This window comes from Coturnix japonica, chromosome 1, assembly GCF_001577835.2.
Source record: "Coturnix japonica isolate 7356 chromosome 1, Coturnix japonica 2.1, whole genome shotgun sequence".
Lineage (NCBI taxonomy): Eukaryota > Metazoa > Chordata > Aves > Galliformes > Phasianidae > Coturnix > Coturnix japonica.
The window spans coordinates 11,737,775-11,761,670 of record NC_029516.1 but is presented as its reverse complement, the minus strand read 5'-3'; the positions used below and the strand labels follow the sequence as shown (position 1 = coordinate 11,761,670).

At 40.0% G+C, this 23,896-nt stretch overlaps 1 protein-coding gene across 3 annotated transcripts in view; it reads left to right on the top strand.

The window, feature by feature from the left end:
* Positions 1 to 23,896, top strand: part of RELN (reelin) — a 251,068-nt gene that overhangs the window by 211,225 nt on the left and 15,947 nt on the right. For all 3 annotated transcript variants that reach the window (XM_015884323.2, XM_015884245.2, XM_032442336.1), the window contains exons 41-54: positions 1,739 to 1,968; positions 5,503 to 5,723; positions 6,802 to 6,949; positions 10,690 to 10,948; positions 12,222 to 12,471; positions 13,641 to 13,809; positions 16,332 to 16,472; positions 17,823 to 18,000; positions 19,216 to 19,409; positions 20,367 to 20,623; positions 20,864 to 21,018; positions 21,834 to 22,048; positions 22,676 to 22,853; positions 23,548 to 23,723. In XM_015884323.2, coding sequence (XP_015739809.1) covers positions 1,739 to 1,968; positions 5,503 to 5,723; positions 6,802 to 6,949; positions 10,690 to 10,948; positions 12,222 to 12,471; positions 13,641 to 13,809; positions 16,332 to 16,472; positions 17,823 to 18,000; positions 19,216 to 19,409; positions 20,367 to 20,623; positions 20,864 to 21,018; positions 21,834 to 22,048; positions 22,676 to 22,853; positions 23,548 to 23,723 — 2,771 coding nt within the window. The remainder of the gene's footprint in view (positions 1 to 1,738; positions 1,969 to 5,502; positions 5,724 to 6,801; positions 6,950 to 10,689; positions 10,949 to 12,221; positions 12,472 to 13,640; positions 13,810 to 16,331; positions 16,473 to 17,822; positions 18,001 to 19,215; positions 19,410 to 20,366; positions 20,624 to 20,863; positions 21,019 to 21,833; positions 22,049 to 22,675; positions 22,854 to 23,547; positions 23,724 to 23,896) is intronic.

Sequence of the window (23,896 nt, the reverse complement as noted above, 5' to 3'; positions counted from 1 at the left end):
ATTGTCATTAAGATATTGTAAAATAATATTTCATGTAAATCACCAAGCCATAATTATGAAGCTGAATTCAACAAAGACATAGCATGCTGTAGCATTAAACAGCAAATTATATTGGTTTAAAAACAATTACTGTAATGATACTAGTGGTTATCCAAGAAAACTTGGTTTAGCTGTGTACTCATGCATGCTTCAGTTTGTCATGCAACTAATTCATAAATTATTGAAGGCAAACCATTTTCTGTTTTAAAATATAGATTACTGCCTGTAGAACAAAAATGTTTGAGGTCAGTTTAAGATATTCATAAGTCTTCAGAGCATTAACTTCAGCAAATCTCCATGCATACTTCCATATGTGATAAGAACAATGTTTTAAGAAATTTAAATGACTTTAGCTCACGTTTTTGAGGACATCAGAGTAAATGAAGAAGCTATGCATAATGCAATAGAGTTTTTTTCTGTGTCTCAAGAGTCAAAAACTATATGGGGTCAAGCACGTCCCTGAGCTTCCAGATGAGTAGACAAATCTTCTAGTCAAATGTAGGTTGATGCCTCTCAATTTTGCTGAAGAGTGACAAGGGATATTCAGTGTAGGATAGATATTTTCAACATTAGTGCACAGTTCTGAGTATTCCTAGGCTTTAGAAAAACATTTTTGTTCTGGAGCAGTATATTAAAAAGATACCTATTTTCTACTGCAAAGATGTATAAAGGTACAAAACGTTTCATAGGCTTTGTATTTCAGCTGCAATAGTTTTTTATTTATTTGATGGTATATATAGTACATTTTCCTGGTATGGCATAGCCATCCTGCAAGGGAACTAATTCTTCCTTTATAAAAGCAATCTGAAACAGAAACAAACATGTTAATATCATCATGAAAGAAAAGGAGACCTTCGCAGTAACGGCATGCAATAAAATTGTCTTAAAAGTTCTCAAATTCTGCATAAAACGTGTTATTTATTACAGGCAACCAGTATTAGTATTATATTTTACTGTTCTGGACATCAGGAATCTTGTCACAACACCCAACACCTGAGATATTTGATGCTGCCAAACTATGTTTTGGTCTGACACCCAATTTAAGTCTAACCCATCTATGATACTCTTCCCAATGCTGTCTCCTTCGGCAATGCTGCTAAACATGAGCAGAAAAGGTAGTGAGTATTGTAAGCTAAGGAACATATTGAAGTGAAAAAGCCCACAGCCTGAAGGATAATCTCTCTGACATAAACATTTTTTTTGGAAGTGTAACATAAAGGAGGACTGCAGTGCAGCTCACTAATTGAACAGAAGTTTACATTTGCACATTTTGGTTTAATATTTCTGTTTTTAAAAATGCATATTCTATTGGTGGTGTGATAATTCCATTTCCTGACAGAGAACTGCATGAGCCGATGCATTTGTTCCAACCACATTATCAACTTTCCTCCTTTGGAATTTTCTCTAATTAAGTTTTGGTGGGTTTTTTAGTGGAAGTATTTCAGAATTCCCTATCACATTCATTTTACAAAAAGCCAGAGTGCAATATGCCCATGGGCAGGCAGGACAGTGTTCAAGAGTATATGTTTATATGCATGGCCTGAGTTTGTCATCACAGTTGTTAAATTAATTCCTAAACCACCACCTTCTGAGCTGAATATATACAGTACCATATGCCCGAGGCTGACTAAGACGATGAGTGATTAGTTGTCCCAGCCTGTCTTATTTCATCTTCTGCATTTCATGTCTTGGACTCCAGATCAATATTGGCTGCACCACTGACAGCTCTTCTGCTGACCCAGTAAAACTGGAGTTCTCACGAGATCTGGGAGCAACCTGGCACCTCCTTCTGCCCTTGTGCTACAGCAGCAGCAGCCACCTCAGCTCCCTGTGCTCCACTGAACATCACCCAAGCAGCACTTACTATACAGGAACAACTCAGGGTTGGAGAAGGGAGGTCATTCACTTTGGAAGACTGCACCTCTGTGGGTAAGTGTCTAGCATCTGTGCCACCCACATGCATGTTTGTTTGTGTTATTTTCTGGTTTCCATTCAAAGTATTCTCCTGGTATTAGTGATCCATAAGAACTGTGGCATTAAGCAAACCAAATGACAAGAGTTACTCTACTTTTGCCTTGAATGGCAGTTAAAGTTTAGCCAATTCCAAAGAACATGTTGGGCCTAATGCTAATATTGAATGCTAGCATTTCCCATTTATCCTTATATCTGATTGGTGTCATTTTTATGGAAGTGAATTGCATAGTAAAAAACTCACCTGCTTTAAAGCTCCTTTAATGGTTTTACTGAATGAGACATTTGAATTCAAGGATATATTTAGTTATTTATTTATTTGCATGAAATCTGATATTCATTAGAAAATATAGTAAAAGGTAAGCTAGTACAAACTAGATTCTACTTCAGTGTAGGGATAGCAGACCTACCTACTACTCAAGGTTTCTTATAGTCACAAAGTTCTGTGATTCTAATTAATTAACTGCTGCTCTCATTTAGGTACTTTTATGTTTGTGGGACAAGCTAGGTTGGATGATGAGAGGTATACAGCATGGAAAATTAATATGTGCTAGAAGGACTGTTAATACATAACTTTTCAAACTATATAACAATACTGTTTACTTTTTCCAGAGAAAACTATCTTATAGCGTCAAGACAGTTTGTTTAAAAGATCACATCGTTAAGGATTAAACTGTAGTATGTATGAATGAAAATGAGCTATGCAACTATGAGACTGTATTTATGAATCTACTGCATGCAGTGGTTCTTTCACTAAATGAGAGGCCTTACAAATGCCTCTGAAAATATGAGACCTATATAAGAGATAAGAACCAAATTTGGAAAGCCTGGATATTTAATAATTGAAGAAAATGTTTAATTTTTAAACTTGAATATTCTATTTTATGACAGTTAACATTTCAAACATTGAATAGTTAGACATCTCTTGCAGCACTTAAGCCATCTTTCTTTTTTAGCCTAGATTTATTCAACCCTTTACCCAGTTACCAATGCAACCCTCCAAATGGGAGTGTTGACAGTACAGACTCCCAACTCATGTACATTTTCCAGTTATTTTGATTTAGTTCTCTGTCTCATTTGCCTGACTGTATTCCTATTCCTTCCTTATTGGTCACAGAATCACCAAGGTTGGAAAAGATCCACAAGATCATCCAGTCCAACCATCACCAATAGTTCTCACTAAATCATGTCCTTCAACACAATGTCCAAACGTTCCTTGAGCACATCCAGGGTCAGTGACTCCACCACCTCCCTGGGCAGCCCATTCCACTGCCTGACCACTCTTTCAGAGTAGTATTTCCTAATGTTCAGCTTGAATCTCCCCTGGCGCAGCTTGCAGCTCTAGTCCTATCACCAGTTACACAAGAGAAGGGGCCAACCCCCACCTCACAACTACCTCCCTTCAGGAAGTTATAGAGAGCTATAAGGTCTCCCCTGAGCCTCCTCTTCTCCAGACTGAACAATCCCAGCTCCCTCAGACACTCCTCATAAGGCCCATGCTCCAGACCCTTCACCAGCTTTGTTGCTCTTCTTTGAACCTGTTCCAGGGCCTCAATGTCTTTGTGGCCAAAGTGCAGGACCCATCATTTGGTCTTGTTGAACCTCATCCCATTGGCTTCATCCCAGCTCTCAAACCTGTCCAGATCCCTCTGTAGGGCCTCGCTACCCCCAGGCGGCGCTTTTACCCTAGCTGCCAGGTTGACTTCAAGCTGGGCTTTTGCCTTTCTGATTTTCTCTCTACACATCTTAACAACTTCTCTGTACTCTTTCTGAGTCGCCTGTCCCTTCTTCCACAGGAGGTAGATTCTCTTTTTCTCCCAGAGCCTCAAGAATAGCTCCCTATTCATCCACACCAGTCTTCTTCCCCACCAGCTCATTTTGCATCTCAGAGGGCCAGCCTGCTCCTGAGCCTTTAAAACTTCCTTCTTGAAGAGCGACCAGCCATCTGAAATCAGTTGCTGATAATCAGCTGAACTCAGCATCCATGGAGCACTTAACGCCATTAAATTCTTGGGCTAGAGGGCTGAAGAGGAGTTTTCTCTACCAAAATCCACCAGAGTAACAAGAAAAAATACCAACCATGGCTCTTTGTGTAATGCTTAAAAGAACCAGTGTTTTCATCCCCAAGATGTCAAATGATTTATTTAAATGAAGATATTTTCAGTTATTTCCACTACATGTGTTGTTTCAGAAATCAATGTGTGTACCAAGCAGATAGCTGTAACTAAGAATCAGTTCTCCAGCTGGGCCCTGAAGGAAAACACCTGGACATGTTGGGTCAGTGAAGAAACTCCTGCTGGCTTCATCAAAACCAGCATTTAACCCTCTGCTTCAGTTACAACGCACACTTCATTCGGACCAGCAGGGAGGCTGAGACAAGAAATTTACATGGGTGGAATGAATCCAACCCAAGGGACAGAAATTTCCTCTAGAGAAGAATCTGAAACATTTCCAACTTCACACTTACATCCTTAAACACTGGGCATGATAAAAACAATGTCTTTTTACTCCCAGCAGGATGCTGGTTTATGGGTATCTCTCTTGAAACTGCTAGCAGTATCCTCACTGATCAATTACCTCGTACCACCTGAATTACATTGTCAAGACTCCTTTTAAGCAAATAAAAAGCCAAACTCTTGTCAGCTGCCTGTGCTATTGATTCATCTGCAGCATTTGGTTTCTAACAAGCTGTATAAAACATGTAATGCAATTAAGATCTTTTCCCTTTTTACCCTTTTAGTTTCCTTCCTCCTTTGAAACATTTCCTCATGTGGGAATAATATTAGTCTCTCATGTGCTTTTCCCCTGCTCAGTTTGTTTTTCCTCCTTCCCCTGTCTGTTCCTCTTTACAAGCAGCATTGGTGCAAGTAGTACTTAGGCAGCAAATTAAAAATGACAGGCCAGAACCCAAAGGAGAATATAGTTTAAATTAACATCTTGCACTATCAGTCTGTTTTAAGATTAAGCTGCCTGAAAGCAAGCTGAATACCCCGTGACATGGCAGATCATGTTTTCTGTCCATGTAACTGAGGTTGAGATTTTGCCAGCCCAGTTCCACAGGTAGTCCACCCTGGAGGCAAGGTAGCAGTGTGAAGCAGGATTTCATTCTCCGGGAAAGAATGGAAGCGGCCTGGTCTGACCCAGATGCTGTAAACCAAGGCAGAAGGAAATCCATCTGACTGTAGCCAGTTATCCTCCCCAAGAATGACAGTGAGAAGAGTGGCTGGATTTCAAATCCCATTTTCAAGTCTGACATTCAGTTTTGGAATTACAGCAAATGAATAATGTTTGGGTTTTTTTTTTCTATTTCTGTTGGTATTTGCACTGAATGTCAGCATGAAGATGACAAGATGAAGGAATTGGATATAGCAGTTCATTTCTAGAATTAAATTATTTATCAGGTCTATATATGGTACAGTGTATACATATGGTATACAAAGAAAAAAATGAAAACCCCATCGCTTGAATTAAGTACACTTTACACCTTTTCAGGTTGGCAAGGTTCAGATGGTACCAAGGATTTTATCCCGCTGGATCCCAGCCAGTGACGTGGGCCATTGACAACGTGTACATCGGTCCGCAGTGTGAGGAGATGTGCAGTGGGCACGGCAGCTGCATCAATGGCACAAAGTGCATCTGTGACCCAGGGTACTCTGGGCCAACCTGCAAAATAAGTACCAAGAATCCTGATTTCCTTAAGGATGATTTTGAAGGTATCTCTTTTCATTTTTAGCATGAATTTTGCCTGTATGTCTTAGTGGAATTAAGGGCTGAAGGGATGAAATAGTACCATCTTCCTCACCTTCTGCATGCTTCTCAATTTGATTTACTCTGTGAAACTATGAACTTCTTTAAATGTAATTCTTAAGCATGGTTTCTGAGCATCTGATGGCTATCATTTGCCTTTTGTGGAGTATCTGACTCCTTGCTTAGTTTTTCATGCTGGAATATAAAATCTTCACTGAAATGGATTTTCTTAAAATTCTACACGTGAAAAAAAATAATTGTAGAAGGAAGTGTTGGTATACAATATTTTTTGAAAGAGGTATGTCAGTCTAATTCTAACAAAATGTATATTTATTGTTCAAGTACATACAGTTGGGTGGTTTGACTTCAGCACAGACAGCACACGTGCAAGTGAAGGAAATAGAAGGGCATCAGGGCTATGCAGTTTCTCACTACAAGGGAAATTTGAGTGGCCTTCACACTGCAAACATTGTTTCAAAGCACACCTCATACCTCTGCATTGAACAGCAGAGCAGGACTCTGAGTGGAAATAGCCAAGAAGAAACTCAGAGCCCCTCAAGTACCCGAGTATAAGCAGCATCCATGCAAATACCTCTAAAAACACCTCGAGGATTCCCTTACAAATAAGCATTGCAAGAACTTTGAATGAAGTAGCACCTGGGAAGCAAAATCCTCCATTCATAGGTGCTACTGTTCACTTCAAGTTTCACCAGCCCTAGATCACATGCTAGCATATGGCATGCAAAGTTTCCCTATTGAGGTGGATGGATACGTTGCTGTCGTCGTACAAAAAAAATGAAGAGAAATAGGAAATCCTGTGAAAAACTGGAGGCTAAGGTCCCAAACTTAATACTTCTGTTTACAGTTTATTTTTGGCTTTGAATTGTGGCAGTTTTCTAGAAAGCATTGACTCAGAAACACTGGCATGAATGTTCGTTCAATCTGCATGTTATGTTTAATTTAGCTCTCTTCCTCTGGAAATAGTTCTCCTGCAGTGGGAGCACTTCAGAGTAAATCATAAATATGTATTTACTGTGTATTCAGGTCAGCTGGAGTCTGATAGATTCCTGCTTGTGAGTGGTGGAAAGCCATCAAGGAAATGTGGCATCATGTCTGGAGGAAACAACCTTTTCTTTAACGAGGAAGGCTTACGTATGCTGATGACTCGAGACCTAGATTTGTCACAAGCAAGGTAACACAATTTTTAAGTCCTTTCAGAATGTCACTGAAGAAATACTATACTGAGGAATAGGACATATGTGATACTTCTGTGGTAAGGGCAAGCTGATACAGTCTGCCTTCTTTACTCTAGCACATTCTCCTTTTTAAAACACTGTTACCATTTTAAATTTAACTTGAACTTGAGTGGGATTAACCATTTAAATGCTACTTTTTTTCCTTCAATCATCTTCAATAGTTCATGTTTTATTTCTTAAATGGATAACATGGGCAATTGTTTGTATGTCATACGCTCTGCTTGTCATATTTGTTGTATTAAGAGCCATTGTGGAAACAGGAGGATCTGCTGCCAGTATAACTGTTACATTCATCAGCTCATAATTCTTTCATTTCTGAAGCTTAATTTCTTCTTATTGTGCACATTTGTTTCCAATAATTCACTGAGAAATTCCCATCAAGCTGTCACCAGCTATACAGCAACTGAAAAAACAAACACTTCTACTGTATTTAGAGACCATGTGGACCAGAGAGGAGGTATTTAATGAGAGAGACATGCTAAGCAAGCCACATAAAAAATGTCGCACTCATATAAATTCAACCACATCCTAATCACATCCTAATTGTGTGTGTGCTGACAAATAGGGGTTGTTTTCTGATTTATTTTGTATCTTAGCTTCTATCCTTAGGTTATTACTTTTTACCACGGGTACCTTGCAAGCTCCCTTTTCCTTTCTAATGCTGTGTGAGAAACACTTTAACAGGCAATTTATCTCTTTTTGCCTTCTTGTCTTAATTAGCATTGAGCCTCTAAATAATGGTTTCAATGAAGAGCCTCATGATCGATAAGGGAGCCTAATTTCAGACCATTACATTTTTAGATAAGCAATTAGCTGACCTTCAGTGAAGTGCGATAGTTGAGATCCCTGTATTGAATTTAGGAGATTACTCAAAGCAAACTTCTTTCAGAACTTAGTGAACACACACATCAATATGCTACAGTAATTTGATTTCCTAGACCGTTCTGATATTAAAAGATTGTCTAATAAAAGAGACAAGGGATCCTGTAAGTTGCTCCATTAGACTAAATGACATGATTTTGTAATTGCTCGTGTTCAAAGGGACGTAATTTATCTCTTTTCCATGAAAGTATGTAGCTGGATTTGCATATGTTGACCTCAAGGTGTTACATGGAGATAAATGGCTCCTGTCCCAATAAAAGAAAAACAGAGCAGCATGTTTCATTTCTTGTGTATGCCATGAAAAATAACAGTTATCAACAAATAACTGTATGTCCTCCTCTGAACTGCAAGGCAGGCTGTAAAGGCGTTGCTGTGGACTGCTCTGTAGAAACCTAAAGGAAAAGCAGTGGGATTTACTTCATTTTCAGGCTGACTTTGTCGGCCACCTGCAAAACAGCTCAGCAGATTTGGCTTTGATACAGATATGCCAAGTTCTGCCTGGGGCCTGGGGAAAGGTTTCTATTTATGCCAGGAATGACAGAAACCAGCAAGAACCAGCATTTCTAACAGATCTTTTAAAGAGTGCCGGACTCAGTAATCACATTAAAAGCCCTTCGCTTTTCTTCTTAGAGATCTCCTGAAATACACAGCTGAGCAGTGCTGTCAGTGCTGTGTGCCACTCTGCATGGGGGAATTTAAATCAAATGGACTCCCCAGTCCAGTATCCACCACCATCATCTCTACATTTTAAAGTATTTAAAATGGGGGATAGTATCTTGCCATTACAGTGATAACAGCAGCTGAAACTACACAGCGTGAAGTATCAGTAGAGATGGTACATTTTAGGTATCACATCTGATCAAATATCGGTTCTGAATTGCTGGAATATTGATGCATTTCAGCATTATTAGATTGATAAGAAAACTTTGCTTATCCTTTCCAAAACAGGCAGAACCTTTGTGAAATAACTTCGGGGTGAGACAAGAGATATTTAAATCTGCTATCTTTTTAATGAAGATGGTTAAACATTATGTTACCTATTTTGGAGTAAGTTGTTACTACACTAGTAAAAATGCAGATGAAAGAATATTAACCCACTGGGAGCAGATTCAACAGAGAAAAGTCCACCTGGGTTTATTTCCATTAAATAATGTGTCAGTCAGAGAGAGTCTGAAGAGGAACAAAGGCTTACCAGCAGTGAGTCCAATCCACTATAGATGCTATGTCGATCCATGAGGGTCTGCAGTACTGTTTTGCAGCAGAAGCAATGTGTTACGTCTGGGACGTGGAGGTAGATTTAATCTATAGCAAAAGAGGATATATATAGCACCAAGAGAACGGTGAGTCGCAGCGAACACTAGAATTAATTGACTTGTGGATCTGGTGTTTTATTGAGGCATTGTCTCCTCAGCACCTCTGCAACTCCCAATCCCAGGGTATCTACCTGCAGATCAAAACCAAACAGCACTTTTGATACAAAACTTGCGTGCAGGGTTTCATTTAACCATGAGCCAGGCAGCTCGAATGCAATCATAATTAGAACAGATAGAGCGCTTTAAAGCTGAACAAGAGCTGTGCAAACATGAATTAAAACTTGTAATATCCCTGCAAGTCAGATGGGTAAATATCATTGCAACAGTGGTTCCCCCACTCCAATTGCTTTGGAGTGCTATTTATAAGCACTAGCTAACAGGAAGAATTTCACAGCTTGATACAGGTCTATCTATTGTACCTCTTTGGAGTAGCCAATTAAAAAGAGGATGAAAGCATTCGTGTCCCTGGGTGTCTACAGCTGGCTTCAGGGAAGGCAGCACATTTAAGTGGTGTGATTTAGACAAATTTCCCATGCTGACTAAATGGACAAAATGGTCCCTGAGTGAAAGATGCTTTGTTGTCCTATCCTGATTCTTGCTAGTTTGTGCTACTGAAAAATTGAGGATTTTATTTTACATTAAAGCATTTCAGCAAATTCATAGCAAAATATGATCTATGAGGGCTGCTCCAAAAGTAATGCCTCATGTTTTATTCTGTTGGTCCGAAACTTCAGAGACAGATGTTGGTAGCATGGTAGTAGAGGCTGAACCCTCCACCCAATATCCCATTATATGATGTTGATGTGATGGATGGCAGCAGAGGGGCAGTGTGACCGAATGGCATCCGATGTGGGAATGTGGATGAAGCAAAGGTGTGTCACTGAATGCCTCTATGTGGAAATAATGGCACCTATTGACGTTCATTGACACTTGCTGAGCATTTATGGAGACCATACAGTGGGTGTGAGTACAGTGAGGTGGTTCATGGGGCATTTCAGCAGTGCTACAAGTAACAGTGGCTCATCTCTGCTGTTGCAGAATTTTACAAGCACAGCATGTGGGCTCTTGTTCATTGCTGGCAAAAACACGTAGATAATGGTGGTGAATATGTTGAAAAATAGTACTTTGTAGCTGCGAATTTTCTCTGTCAGATAGAGTTAGAGCACTGTAGCTTTTCTGCCACTAAAATCTGTACTCAGAGGTTACAGGATAGAACTTTCACCCAGGATTCCATTTCTGGTACTTGCAGCACCATCTGCTACACAGACAAAAGCTCACAACATGAATGAGCAGCTTTATTCAGCACCTGATAAACTACCACACAGACAAAAGGAATTTTTGCCATCCCACCTACCTGTCTAAAATCATAAGGTGTCCTATGGCTAACTGTTATTCCAAGGAATTATGAGGCTTATCACTCTGGTTTGCTGTGTAGGATGTTGAAGAAAAGAAACCTTTACAGTAATTCCTCCCACTGTTAGGTTTGTGCAGTTCTTCATGCGATTGGGATGCGGTAAGGGGGTGCCAGACCCCAGAAGCCAGCCTGTTCTTCTGCAGTATTCTCTCAATGGTGGTCTCACATGGAGCCTTCTCCAGGAGTTCCTCTTCAGCAACTCCAGCAACGTGGGACGATACATTGCCCTGGAAATCCCCATGAAGGCTCGTTCCAGCTCCACTCGACTTCGCTGGTGGCAGCCATCTGAGAATGGGCATTTCTACAGTCCCTGGGTCATTGATCAGGTAGGCACTCTTTTTTTTTGTTGTTGTTGTTGTTGTTTTTTAACATAAACTTATTTATATAAATATATACATGGAATGCATATATACTTATGTATATAACACAGTTATATGATATAACACATACTGTGTTGTCTCAATGTTTCCCTTTTGTTGCCTTATGTCATTTCTCTGGGTCATCCAAAAATGAGTTTTACGAATATATTCCAAGATTATACTAATCTGTGGTAGAAGCACAATTACTGTTTGCTAAGTTTGTGTTTTTAATGCATTGTTGGGTACCATATGTCTATTTTGGAGCTAGGAAGGTATTTTATACATAGGTAGAGCCACTTGGTCACATTGCAGTCATCCTTAGCATGCAAAATCCAGGTCCAGTAAGAAAATATCTATTATTTTGAATCTATATGAAAATGGAATTTCCTTTGCAGAATGTAATAGAAAAAGCTATAGAAAAACTTCAATTCACATCCATGCAGTAGAAGTTTGCTTTCATATTTGACTTCTGTACACCAGATTACATTGCTTCGTATGACTTGGTGTAAATCTCAATAAATTCCACTGACGTCCTTGCACCAAAAATAGTGTTCTTGGACTGTCTCAGTTGAATTTGTTTAAATATTTATGAATATTTTTCACAGCATTTAGTTAGGAAGAAAACAGATGCTGACCTTCTAGCCACATTTAATGGTGTTTAATTTTACTTCCCATTCATCCATTTAAAAATGAAAAATAAAGGCCTTATTCTTTCATTCCTCTGTCTTCATTGAATTTAGTTAGTTATATTTGTTCAGGACAATCAGTAATCAAATGAAGAATTGCAAATAAGAATTACTTCTGCTTTACTTATTCAATAGTAAAAACCTCATCTCTGAAAGCCACTGCTAAAAGAGAATGTTTCCCCATTTCAATCATCAGATGCAATCAGATAATAGTGCCCCAGATTATGGTAGAGCTCAACGGTCAGAAGGAAAAATGTCAGTGTAGTCATTTTGCTCCTACCAACATTCACTTCGGTGAGTAGTTTTTGCCTCATCCAGGATGAATTTCATTTCCCTAAGCTAAGACAATCTCTTTAGGATCCCTCTACAGGAAAGGTCTATTCCCTTCCCTTACAACCTAAAACACAAAGTAAATCTGTCCATTTTGGACCAACAGAATACATGTGCATAGATCACTAAATCTTTACCTCCCACAGGACTTTCTGTCACATGCATTTGCGAAGACTTTTAAACATGGTTTCATTTCAGTAACAATTCATTGTATGACGTTTCAGATTCTTATTGGAGGAAACATCTCTGGCAATACAGTATTAGAAGATGACTTCACTACGCTGGATAGTAGAAAGTGGCTGCTCCATCCTGGTGGAACAAAAATGCCAGTCTGTGGGTCTACTGGAGATGCTTTGGTATTCATTGAGAAAGCCAGCACCCGCTATGTTGTAACCACAGACATCGTTGTCAATGAAGACTCTTTCTTGCAAATAGATTTTGCAGCATCCTGCTCTGTCACAGACTCCTGCTATGGTAATTAATTCCTAGTAGATCCTGCACTTTCTCTTCTTCTCTTGTACGGGAAAATTCACTTGTGTTCTTGTGCCATTATCCATCATAACAAGAACTGAGAAACAAAGGGAAACTACATATTTCTGTCAGGAATTGTGATCAGCATTTATTGCTGGTGTCAGAAACCTAAGTCAAAACTAAGGTGTGTTTTTCCCTCTGGACAGTTAAGTTGCAGTTCAACTCATGTATGAAAAAGACTATCAGCTGTCTTACTCCAATCCCACTGCCACGGTGTTGTATCCACTGCTTGGGAACAAGTGATTAAGTGTCATTCTCTGTGCATGAGAGTAATGGTTCAGTAGCAAATAAAAAGAGATAACAAATTTACCACCCCTCTCACATGCAATCACATTCCATTTTTTACTGAGCCAGAATGCCTGGCAGCTGGAACATTCACTTCAAGTTACAGTTTCGTGCCTGTTTTTATTTACTTTTTAATGTCTTCATAAAAGTTTATCTTGAAGTATTTTGTGAGCTTGACTAATCTTTGTTTTTCATAATGAAAGTTTATAAGCAAAACAAAGAAATTGCTGATTCTTGCTGAGAAATGAATACATCAGTTTAATATGGCTAGGCTGTGTTTGAATGAAAACAAGCTCACTGACTAACAAACTCATTTAAAAATTGTTTATGTCAGATACTGAAATGGTCTGGTCTGGAGCGGATTGAAAATGTGACTAAACCATCTTGTTGAAGAGTCAGAAGTTTGAATTTGAGCGTTGCTGTGCTTTACAAAAGATTACAGCCATCTGAGTCTCATCATTCAGACTGAAAAACGAAGAAGTTTCTGGTCATTATGCTGTCACATCACTTTCTTGTACAGAGCAGCTACAAGAAATTGGTTTGAATTAATTCTGGTGACTTGACAGATTATCTTTGCACCTGCAGTCCTTTGCATTGGGTGGCTGCTGTGTACTGCAGCCTTCTGAGCTGCACTTGCTCAGCAACATGCAGCACGTCCACTGGCACAGCCACTGAAGGGGTTACCTTCATGCTTCTGACAGTGTTTTGAAAAGCTTTGGGTTGTTGTTTTGTCAGTGTAGTCTTGTGACTTAAGATCTCTGGGGTTACCAGCTGACCGGTTGATGGGGGCCTCTACTTCAGCTAATATACCAACTCTCCACCTTTAGCTATTGAACTGGAGTATTCCGTGGACCTTGGAATTACCTGGCACCCAATTTTGAGAGACTGTCTTCCCACTAATGTGGAATGCAACAAATACCATCTCCAGAGGATTCTCATATCAGACACTTTCAACAAGTGGACCCGGATTACTTTGCCTCTGCCTCCCTATACTAGGTATGTCTTTCTGGTTTACTGCAGAATAAATCCAAATACATGACTGTGTACTGCAGAATGAAACATTCTAGTGTTAAAATAATTGTGCCTTGCCATTTATTTATTTATCTATTTATTTATTTATTTTTGTAGAGCTACTTTTCCTACTTATTCTGAAATAGGAAATTCTTGTATGCCTTGTCCTGTGAAGGGCAGGAGCAGAGGGAGCTCTTGAAAGAGTCTCGTGTCATCAGCATCCTCACTACACTTTGTTGTTTTGATGGCTAATATGGATTATCTGAATCCCCACCTACATCCTGTGCTTGCTGTTGTTGGCTATGAGTTGGTGTTTTAAAAGTAATGCTTTGCAGGCCTCTTGTTTTTCTGTGCATTCCTTGTGTCCTTTGCATCTCTCTCAACTTTGATGCTCATGTTTTTACACATGCCTCAATTTCACCTCCTCTTCCTTGATGTACATTCTTTTGTCTTTGGGGTAAGAAAACTTAGGGATTTGCTGGGAGGCTTCATTTTGTGCAGTGAAAGGAGCACTGACTGCTGCTGTTTGCAGTGCTGCCATACACTTCACTATTACACCCTGGAAACAGCTTGATAATTTGTTCTTGTCAGTTTTGTTTTTGCCAGGAAGATCTATACAGAGCTAACTTGGTAGTTCAGACTTCCAGTTCATGTCCTTCCTGATGCACTGTTTTGCAGTGCTAGCTGTGACTGTCCCCCATGCAAGCACACCCGATAAAACCAAGGCAAAGCTACCCCGAAGTAGAGCCCTGCAAACAAAGGCAGTATGGATATCAGGCCATCAGCACAGCTTTGTTTTCCAGCTTCTCTCCTAGTGCTGAGCCCGATTTCCTAACATTAGGCTAGGCTGAGCTAACTGCACTCACAGTGCAGGCATAGCTTATTCCTGCTTGAGAAGTTACAAAAGGTGCCAACTACTGCGTATACAGGTTTGGAAACAGAGACGTTTATTTTTCAGCAATTTTACTGAGAGGATCTATACAGTTGCTGCAAGTTCTGAAAGTGGCAGCCCATGTTCTGTTCCTGTTTTGACATCTATACTCTTCCCTATCTCCATTGCAATGCTTTATGTCAACTAATAGTACATGCGGGGCTTGTTCCCAGCAATGATCTCCTCTGCTAACCCACTTGCAGTGCTTCACTGTGTACTGTCTGTAAAATCCATTAACATGGCACTCTTTGTATGAAGTCTTTAAATCCCACTCAGGGAGGGTTTTCTAGGGCTTCATAGGATAAATAAAAACTGGGGCTGGTGCTCCAAACCAGTTGAATTTGGACCTGAAGAGTATATCCCACCTGAGATTTACTCGGGTTTATGCATAGCTGTGCTTTAAGGCTGAGGTTTTTTGACCACCGTATGTCAAAGAAGTCTGATGCCCTTCTGAGGGGGAAAAAAGAAAAAGCTGTTCTCTCCAGTCCAATGACTGCACATCTTGGCTCAGCTAATACCGTTTCCCAAAGATTGTAAGATAGGGATTGTGTGAGAGAGGCTATTACAGCCTTAGCTCTCAAGCAAGAAAGAAGTTAAGCTTTAGAATAAGGAATAGTGCAGCTAGTAGTAATGTTAAGTACACCTTTAGTAAGGGCACAATATAATTTTTATGCTACTTAATTACTTCAAGCTGGGAAATTGCACATGTATTTCTGACTACTTGTATCTGCATATTTTAGGGACCTGCAGGCTACCTGGTGAACAGCTTGGACTGGCACACAGCACCCATAATGGCAGAGCTTTTTAAGGCCCACGTTCCCCCAAGTGCTCTATAAACTGTGGCCTGCAGAATACAATGAACGTTTAGTTATATCTTAGAGCTGATTTTAAAATGCAGATGCAAACACAAAGCTTCTCCCAACAGCATCAGTTCTGTAACCTTAGTGAAGTGCAAAACCTAATGCAAAACCTCAAGGAATTGTTCATGATTTAAATATTTCTTTTGAAAACATTATTTGGTAAGCGCAGCAGTAGATTTCTTTTAGGATAAACTTGTTCTCCATTCACTTCACGTAGTAAATTTATTAAGAAATAATTCATAGTGTAACATTAACATTACCGTAAAGGGTCTACTTTTACACTGAATAAATCTGGGGGATTTTGCTGTTTGTTTGTTTGGAGGTTTGCAGCTGAGATTAGAAAAAGCAGACTATATGAAGTTCAATGCCGCCATCTAGTGCTGCATGGCGAATCATTGATTTCTTTGAATTAAAACTATCCTTGAAAAGTTTCATAAGCTCGTCGCTTCAGAACTATTCACATCTATAGTGTAGGAGCCAGCCCTCTGTCTAGAGCTGCACTATGTGACTGTAGGCATTCATCTTTGGTGCAGCTCAGGAGGAGCCCTCATCTTGGCCACTGGGAGACCTTTCTGCTGTCAGGAATCAGCCCTAGGTTATGCTGATACCAAATAAATCTTCCAGGAGCAGTCTAGCCACAAGATAGATATTTCTCTTCAGTTAAAATAAGAGCTACCTAGAAATATTATCCTTCTGTTTTCCTTTCTCTCCCAAAGGTCTCAAGCAACTCGTTTCCGCTGGCACCAGCCTGCTCCGTTCGATAAGCAGCAGACATGGGCAATTGACAACGTCTACATTGGAGATGGTTGTATAGACATGTGCAGCGGCCATGGGAAGTGCACACAAGACAACTGTGTGTAAGTGTACTTTTTTCCCTGTCCTACACAGCACTGCAGCATCTCTGTAACTATAACAAAATCATAGAAAAGGTTTTGATACAATTTTTAAAGGAAAGTGGACTTAGTTAAAGCTGAGCAGGGTGTTTGACCACTTGGAAACAGAAATTTTAGGGGGCTCAGTAAGTGCTGGGGTTAGCTCTGGCAGATCTCTACCTGTTAGCACAGCAAGAGCAATGCTGCTGGTCCTTTCCTTACACACTGCCTCTGCTGTTGGCTAAGTTGCAGTTTGACTCCCCTCTCACAAAGGAGGGAGAAGGGCCTGCTTGAAGACATATACCCTGCTGGGGTCGTACAGTCCCAAAGCTGCCCAGAAGTTATCTCTGGTTCCCAAGGGGGCTGTCCCGTTGCCCTCCTCCTGCTCCTTCATCGTCATCCTTGCTGGTGCTCCAGGGCTGGTAGTGGAACATGTGCTAAGCAGAAGGATACATGCCAGCTCTTCACAAGGCCAATTTTTGCCTTGGGACTAGTTGGCTTGATGGCCTGATGCCTTTGCTTCGTAAGTGTATTTGCCCATGGCAGCAGGCTGGTTTGATCCTCAATCTGTTGATCTAGAGGCACACATAAAGCCCTGCAAATGTACCAAACAGCAACCAGACCTCCCCAGATTTTTCTGTTTGGCAACAGAGAAATACCTTCCAGATGGGTGTGTTGCTTTTCCAGTCACAAATGGTAACAGAAATGGGAAAATGGTGATATAATTTTATTGTGACTGTGTTTGCTAGAAATATATTCCATAGCAGAATAGATGTGTTAACTGTGTTATCCTCTATCCCAACAGTACTGAAGTACGAAGGCATGATCTCTGTTGAAATAACATATAGTAGCAAAACACATTTCTGTGCTTTTATCCAGATTTTAAGACGTTACAAGGTTTTTCAGAAAAGGAAAAAGAAAAAATGAGGACTAAAGGAACAGCAGGAAATTATCTGTCCATTAGGATTTTACAGAAACTCATTCAAATTTAACATTAGTTGGACATTCTTAGGCTTGGCACGTCCTTTTAGTTTTGTCTATCAAAGTAAAATGTATTTTACTGATGACATTGTGTTGGAGTACTTTGTACTATAAGATAGAATGAAAAAGCATCTACTTAATTCTGTCTTTCCTAAAATCGTTTTTGTTTCATACTCGCAACTTCAAAAAGTAGCAGATGTTTGAAACCCCCATATGCAGGTGGTGAGCTAGTGAATGATGCAGACAGAATCTGTGTGGAACAACATTTCACCTTGATGTGGGATAACACGACGTGGATCAAATCTCTCTGCATTGCCTTCAACAGCTGAATTTTGCATTTGTTTTCCTCCACAGCTGTGATGAGCACTGGGGGGGGCTCTACTGTGATGAGCCAGAGACTCCCCTTCCAACACAACTGAAAGATAACTTCAATCGCTCGCCGTCCAACCAGAACTGGCTGACAGTGAATGGGGGCAAGCTGAGCACGGTCTGCGGAGCGGTGGCCTCTGGGATGGCTCTTCACTTCAGCGGGGTGTGTATTCAGCACAGACTTCTTGCTTTAGCTCTAAGAACTTAAATAAAGAGCAGTGTGTTAAAAAATATTAACACAGTAAACATAAAACATATTAAAAAATTATACCCTGTGGCTAGATTAAGTGCAAAGTCAGATAGGTCCTACAGACCAGCACCAGCCAGAGGGACTCCAGCAAAGCAGATACCATGATCTGGGCATTTCCCAGTTTTCCTGCAGCCAGGGAAATGAGTAATGGCACAGAGGCCTCCTGAAAGTAGCTGTGGTGGGGCCTGATGGATCGAAGCACTAAGTTTGTTGACTTTCAGACCCACCCACTGATAATGGCCTCCTTGCAGCACTTAATTTTCCACAGAGACTACAGTTTGGTGCTGCTTCTAATCAGCCCACAGGGTTAAGTGCAGAGGGGAAGTATTCGCATGTGTCTAACGTGCACTTCCTCCATGAAAATGTGTCCATGTGTCAACTCATCCTTCAGATATTTCTTTGTTTTTTTTATTTATTTTCAGCATAAACTTGGAGTAAAATTACTAGTGCTTTAGCTGCATTCATAGCTGCGTAACACAGACTGCTGCTGAATTGCAGTTTGCTTTGATAGCCTTGGGCTATAAAAATGACTGGATGGTATTTTAGAAACATAAAACTTATGCTCTTTCATGCACATTTATAACTAGGTGCAAATTGATGCAAGTTTTCTGGAGTATAATGGAATTAGTGCATTTCCAGTTCTTTCCAGTAGGTCTGAGTAGGCACCACTAATTAAATGTAAGCAAAGTATGTGAAATATACAAAGCATTATTGGAAAGCACATGTATTAAAATTGCTGTGCTGTTTGACTATTTGCATCAGCTGAACCATTCACACACAATCAGCAGTTCGTCCACTCTGTGTGGAGAACCTCATGTTCTATATTGGAAATGTGGATTTTTGTAACTCTTGTATGCAGTACAAAGGTGAATACAGTTTACGAGGCTTAATATTATAAAGCTGTACGTGTGAGGAGCAACGTGGGTGGGTATTTCTAAGATGGAACATAACTGAAACTGTTCTCAGAGAAAGTCTTTTGCTGTTTACTGCTGTTATAATTTGTAGAAGTTGTGCTATTCTGGAAGATGTTACAATATGTAATTTTATTAACAGTGACCATGTAATCTAACATTTATTCTAAGTTTCACCAGAAAGCACCAGCCAACATAACTTTTCGTTGCTTTTAAGGGCTGCAGCCGTATGTTAGTTACAGTGGATCTGAATCTCACCAGTGCAGAATTCATCCAGTTTTATTTCATGTATGGATGTCTGATAACTCCTAACAATCGCAACCAAGGAGTGCTGCTGGAGTATTCTGTGAATGGTGGAATTACCTGGAGCCTCTTGATGGAAATTTTCTATGACCAATTCAGCAAGCCTGGGTTTGTAAATGCTTTTCTTCTGCACAGAGAATTTCCTATACTAGGTCAGGTGGCTTTGAATGTTTTGTCACAAGTATTTCTTTTATTACTGCTTTGGTTTGGATGTCAGGTCTTCAGGAGACAGACAGAGTCTATCCAGTGCTGCAGGCATTTCTGAATGGCTTTAAACCATGTGCTTGAGCATCAACATTAGCTCAACTACAAGGCCATGAGTGTAGGAAGATAGCTGCTGCAACGATCCTGTTCTGCAAGTTCCTTTCAATTACAATCATGCTCCTTACTGACTAGCTCCTTGAACTTGTTAGAAAATGGTGTATTCTACAGATACCCATCAAGATGTCTACATTATACTCAAGCACTCTTTTCAGGCATCTCTGAGTTTCAAAGCATGCATAGATATAGGTGAACCCTTTCCTCATTTATTAGTTTAAAAGACTCATAGAAATGGGGCTGGGAAGGACATATGGCTTGAGGTTTAATTTGAATACACAAACAAATCATTAGCATTTTAATTGGACAAGTGATTTAAGTGTGCCATTGACTACTATTGTAATGGAAATAAGAAAATTTCACTGAATGGCTTCAGGCTGAAAATAGTAATTATTGTTCAGCACTTCCCTTCTTAACATTTCCCTGGGATCTTATGTTCATAGACCATTGCATTTTGTTCCCTAAGGCAAATTTGAACAACTCATGCCATAGACTGGCTGCTGACCCTCTCCACCTTCATGTGAGTCTCTGTGCAAGGGATGGCATTGGAATTTATGAGGGTTCTTTATTTTGGCAGTCTCTCATGGGAGAAGGCAGGCTACATTGCCTAACCTTCTCTATTTTCCCAGTTTCCACATGCTTTAAGAGACAACAGGAGTGGACCCGGTCAGAGTACCCAGTACAGGGCATTGAGAAGTGTCCTTCCCCTGTGGGTTTCCTACAACTAATTTCCACCCTGTATTTCAGTTTTGTGAACATCCTCCTTCCCTATGATGCCAAAACTATTGGGACGCGCTTCCGCTGGTGGCAGCCTAAACATGATGGTCTGGACCAGAACGACTGGGCTATTGACAACGTGTTGATCTCTGGCTCAGCTGATCAGAGAACAGTGATGCTGGACACCTTCAGCAGTGCTCCTCTGCCACAGCATGAGCGCTCCCCTGCCGATGCAGGGCCCACCGGGAGGATCGCCTTTGATATGTTTATGGAAGACAAAACCACAGGTAAAAGTTCTACACGGATCTAAATTAAAGATGATGCTACGTAAGAGAGCTCTAAGAGCAATGAATGTAATAAATGCGTACAAGGGAAAGACAAGACATTGACATTCTCAGGAGCAGTATAAAATAATTTGCATGTAGGCTGAAAAATAAAATATCATTAGTGTTTAACCACTACTTCCTGATTAGTTTCTTAACCCATGTGGTCACTGGAAACTACTCATGTTCTCATTTATTTTCAAGTGAATGAACACTGGTTATTCCATGATGATTGCTCAATTGAGAGGTTTTGTGATTCTCCTGATGGTGTTATGATCTGTGGGAGCCATGATGGCAGAGAAGTTTATGCAGTCACCCATGACCTGACTCCAACAGAAGGCTGGATTATGCAGTTCAAGGTAAAATCCCAGTCTTCTAGATAAATATCCTAAAACTCATTTTCCTCCAAATCTAAGTAGATTTATCAGGAACTAAGATGATGTCTATACCTATTCATGAGCCATTCCCTGCAGAGGGAAGTGTTAATTAGCTGCCTTCATTTGTCTCAACTGCTACTTGTTGGCCAGCTTTAATACTTCAAACCTTCTCAGAGATGGCACACTGTTCTCTTCCAGCACAGAAGTTGTATGGACATCATGCAATAAGGCTATTAAACATGTATGAGGTCCTGTTTTGTTATAGCTGCTTGGTGAAGTGAAAACAGATCAAAACTGGCCACAGCCCTCCTGTGTGGGCATGCATTCACATCAAACTTGCAAGTAAACCAATCTTCATACCTGCCTTTACCTACAGAGAGGAAATAATCCAGCAATACATGAAAGCTGTAAAAGCTTTTTGCACATCTCTCTTACAAAGAAGGTCTGCTGGATGTAACTGACCTGGGTGTCCTCCTCTGAAATACTCAGATCTTAGACTTTATGGGAGAGGAGAATATCAGTTACAAGGTACGGGGCTTTGTGACAAAACCTGGATATCCGTAAAGGTGAACTAGCTAGAGAAAAATAAAACAAAAAACCTCTGAACGTTATGAATGTTCTCAATCTTGATAATACTGGGATGAGATCTGCAGATGACAGTAGCATACAAGAGCTGTTACCGCCATAGTTTCAAGCAAAATTCTGCAGCCTATTTTCAGGTTCAAATATTTTATAAACTCTAACTCTACTCACTACCGCAATTAATTCTAATTTACTTACGCTCTCTTCTTTATTAGGTTTCTGTTGGATGTAAAACCTCAGAAAAACTTGCACAAAATCAGGTCCATGTGCAATACTCCACTGACTTTGGTGTTAGCTGGAGTTACTTGGTACCTCAGTGTTTACCTGCTGATCCAAAATGTTCTGGGAGTGTTTCACAGCCATCTGTCTTCTTTCCCACAAAAGGGTGGAAAAGAGTAACTTACTCACTGCCTGAAAACCTCGTGGGCAAGTAAGTATCAGCTACTCATCTGAGATTCTTGGATTTTCACCTCCTGAAAAACACAACAGGGGACACATCTACCTATTCATTTTCTTCTAAGGATAGTACAGAATAGAAACATTTACATTCATCATGTGCTCTGCCTGGTTTTATTTCCTGTCAAGACTGATCATGACCCTTGTTCTGAACAAACGGAACGGTTAACCTTGCTTTTCTGAAGCCTACTTCAGTATAGCATGTTCTGCTCTGTTCAAGCAGCTGCATTCAATTAGAGAGTAAATTTATGGCCCTACTGAGTGGAAAAGTTCCCCTGTTGCCTGCAGTAGTCCACACATATGCAGACTATTTCGGTTGATTTTTTCTGCAAAAATGAAAATCTCTTGTATCTTTGAGTAATCTGCAAAGGAAGTAAAGCCAAAAATGAATTCAGGGAGCCAGAACAGATTTTTCCTGCTTCCACAGTGTCCACTTGTGAGAGAGAAAACATGGGTATGTAATTTCAACATAGACTGCCAGATATTACTTTTGGAAGCTTGGGTGATAGTACAGTCATAAGTATATTGCATTTCAACTACCTTTTTTTGTTTGAGCAACGTTGTTTCACATGTCTGTTTTAATTTGTTTCTGTACATGTAGTCCTGTGAGGTTTCGGTTCTACCAGAAATACTCAGATATGCAGTGGGCCATTGATAATTTCTATCTGGGCCCTGGTTGTCTGGAAAATTGCAGAGGACATGGAGACTGCCTGAAAGAGCAATGCATCTGTGATCCTGGATATTCAGGTCCAAACTGCTATCTGACCCAAACACTGAAGGTAATTTTACTGCACGTTATAAAGAGTGAATTTTGATATGTGTTTGACTGAGAGAAGAAGGTTGATCACACTGGAAACTGAACTTCCATTCCTATCAGTCTGAAGATACTCAAGTCCATTTTCATCTTTTATCACTTTTAAATGAAACTATTACTGCAGTATCCCAGAACTGTTTTGTTCATTTACACATAGCACTGCTTAATAAAGCTGTGATAAAATTCATTTTTAATCCTTAGATTATCATTAGATCACAATTGTCCATGATTGCAAGTGATCAAGGCCTGTAGAAGAATTGTCTTTATGATGAAAGAGCTATTGAAGCAGAGAATACGAGAAGAATCATGACATTTCATCGCAATACAACTTTTGCTGGGGAGAAAATGTAGAATAGCAATATGTACACATATACTGGATACATACTGGAGTGTTGTTATATAGTTTTAAATGACCACACTTATGAAATAGACCCATTCATTTGTACGTGCAAATTCTGGTGTTCTGGATTGGCTCCCCAGTATGTTAAAATTTGCACATTTAGCCAATTCAGTCCTCTTCTGCTTATTCACAGAGGAGAAAAAAATAATCTTTACAATCTTCATGAGCCTTTCAAATATGTTTTGAATTTCAGTTCTGTTCATCAGAGAGGCTTAAGATCATAACTACTTTTCCTTTGTGTTAAATACCTTTGTTACAGACTTTCCTGAAAGAGCGCTTTGACAATGAAGAAATTAAGCCAGATTTATGGATGTCCTTGGAAGGAGGAAATACTTGTACAGAGTGTGGGATTCTAGCAGAAGACACAACTCTGTACTTTGGAGGTCAAACTGTGAGGCAGGCTGTCACTCAAGATCTGGACCTGAGGGGTGCAAAGTATGTCACATTATGTCATTTCAGTGGGGAACTCTCTTAAACACTCACAAAGAAGCAGGCAATACTATTTGTGGCTCAAGGAATTCTTAAGCAACTACAAGCTTCTCTTGGCCAGTAGGTGCTCAGCATGTACCATTGCAAGTGGTCAGTCTTTCCCATACGGAGGACTTTGT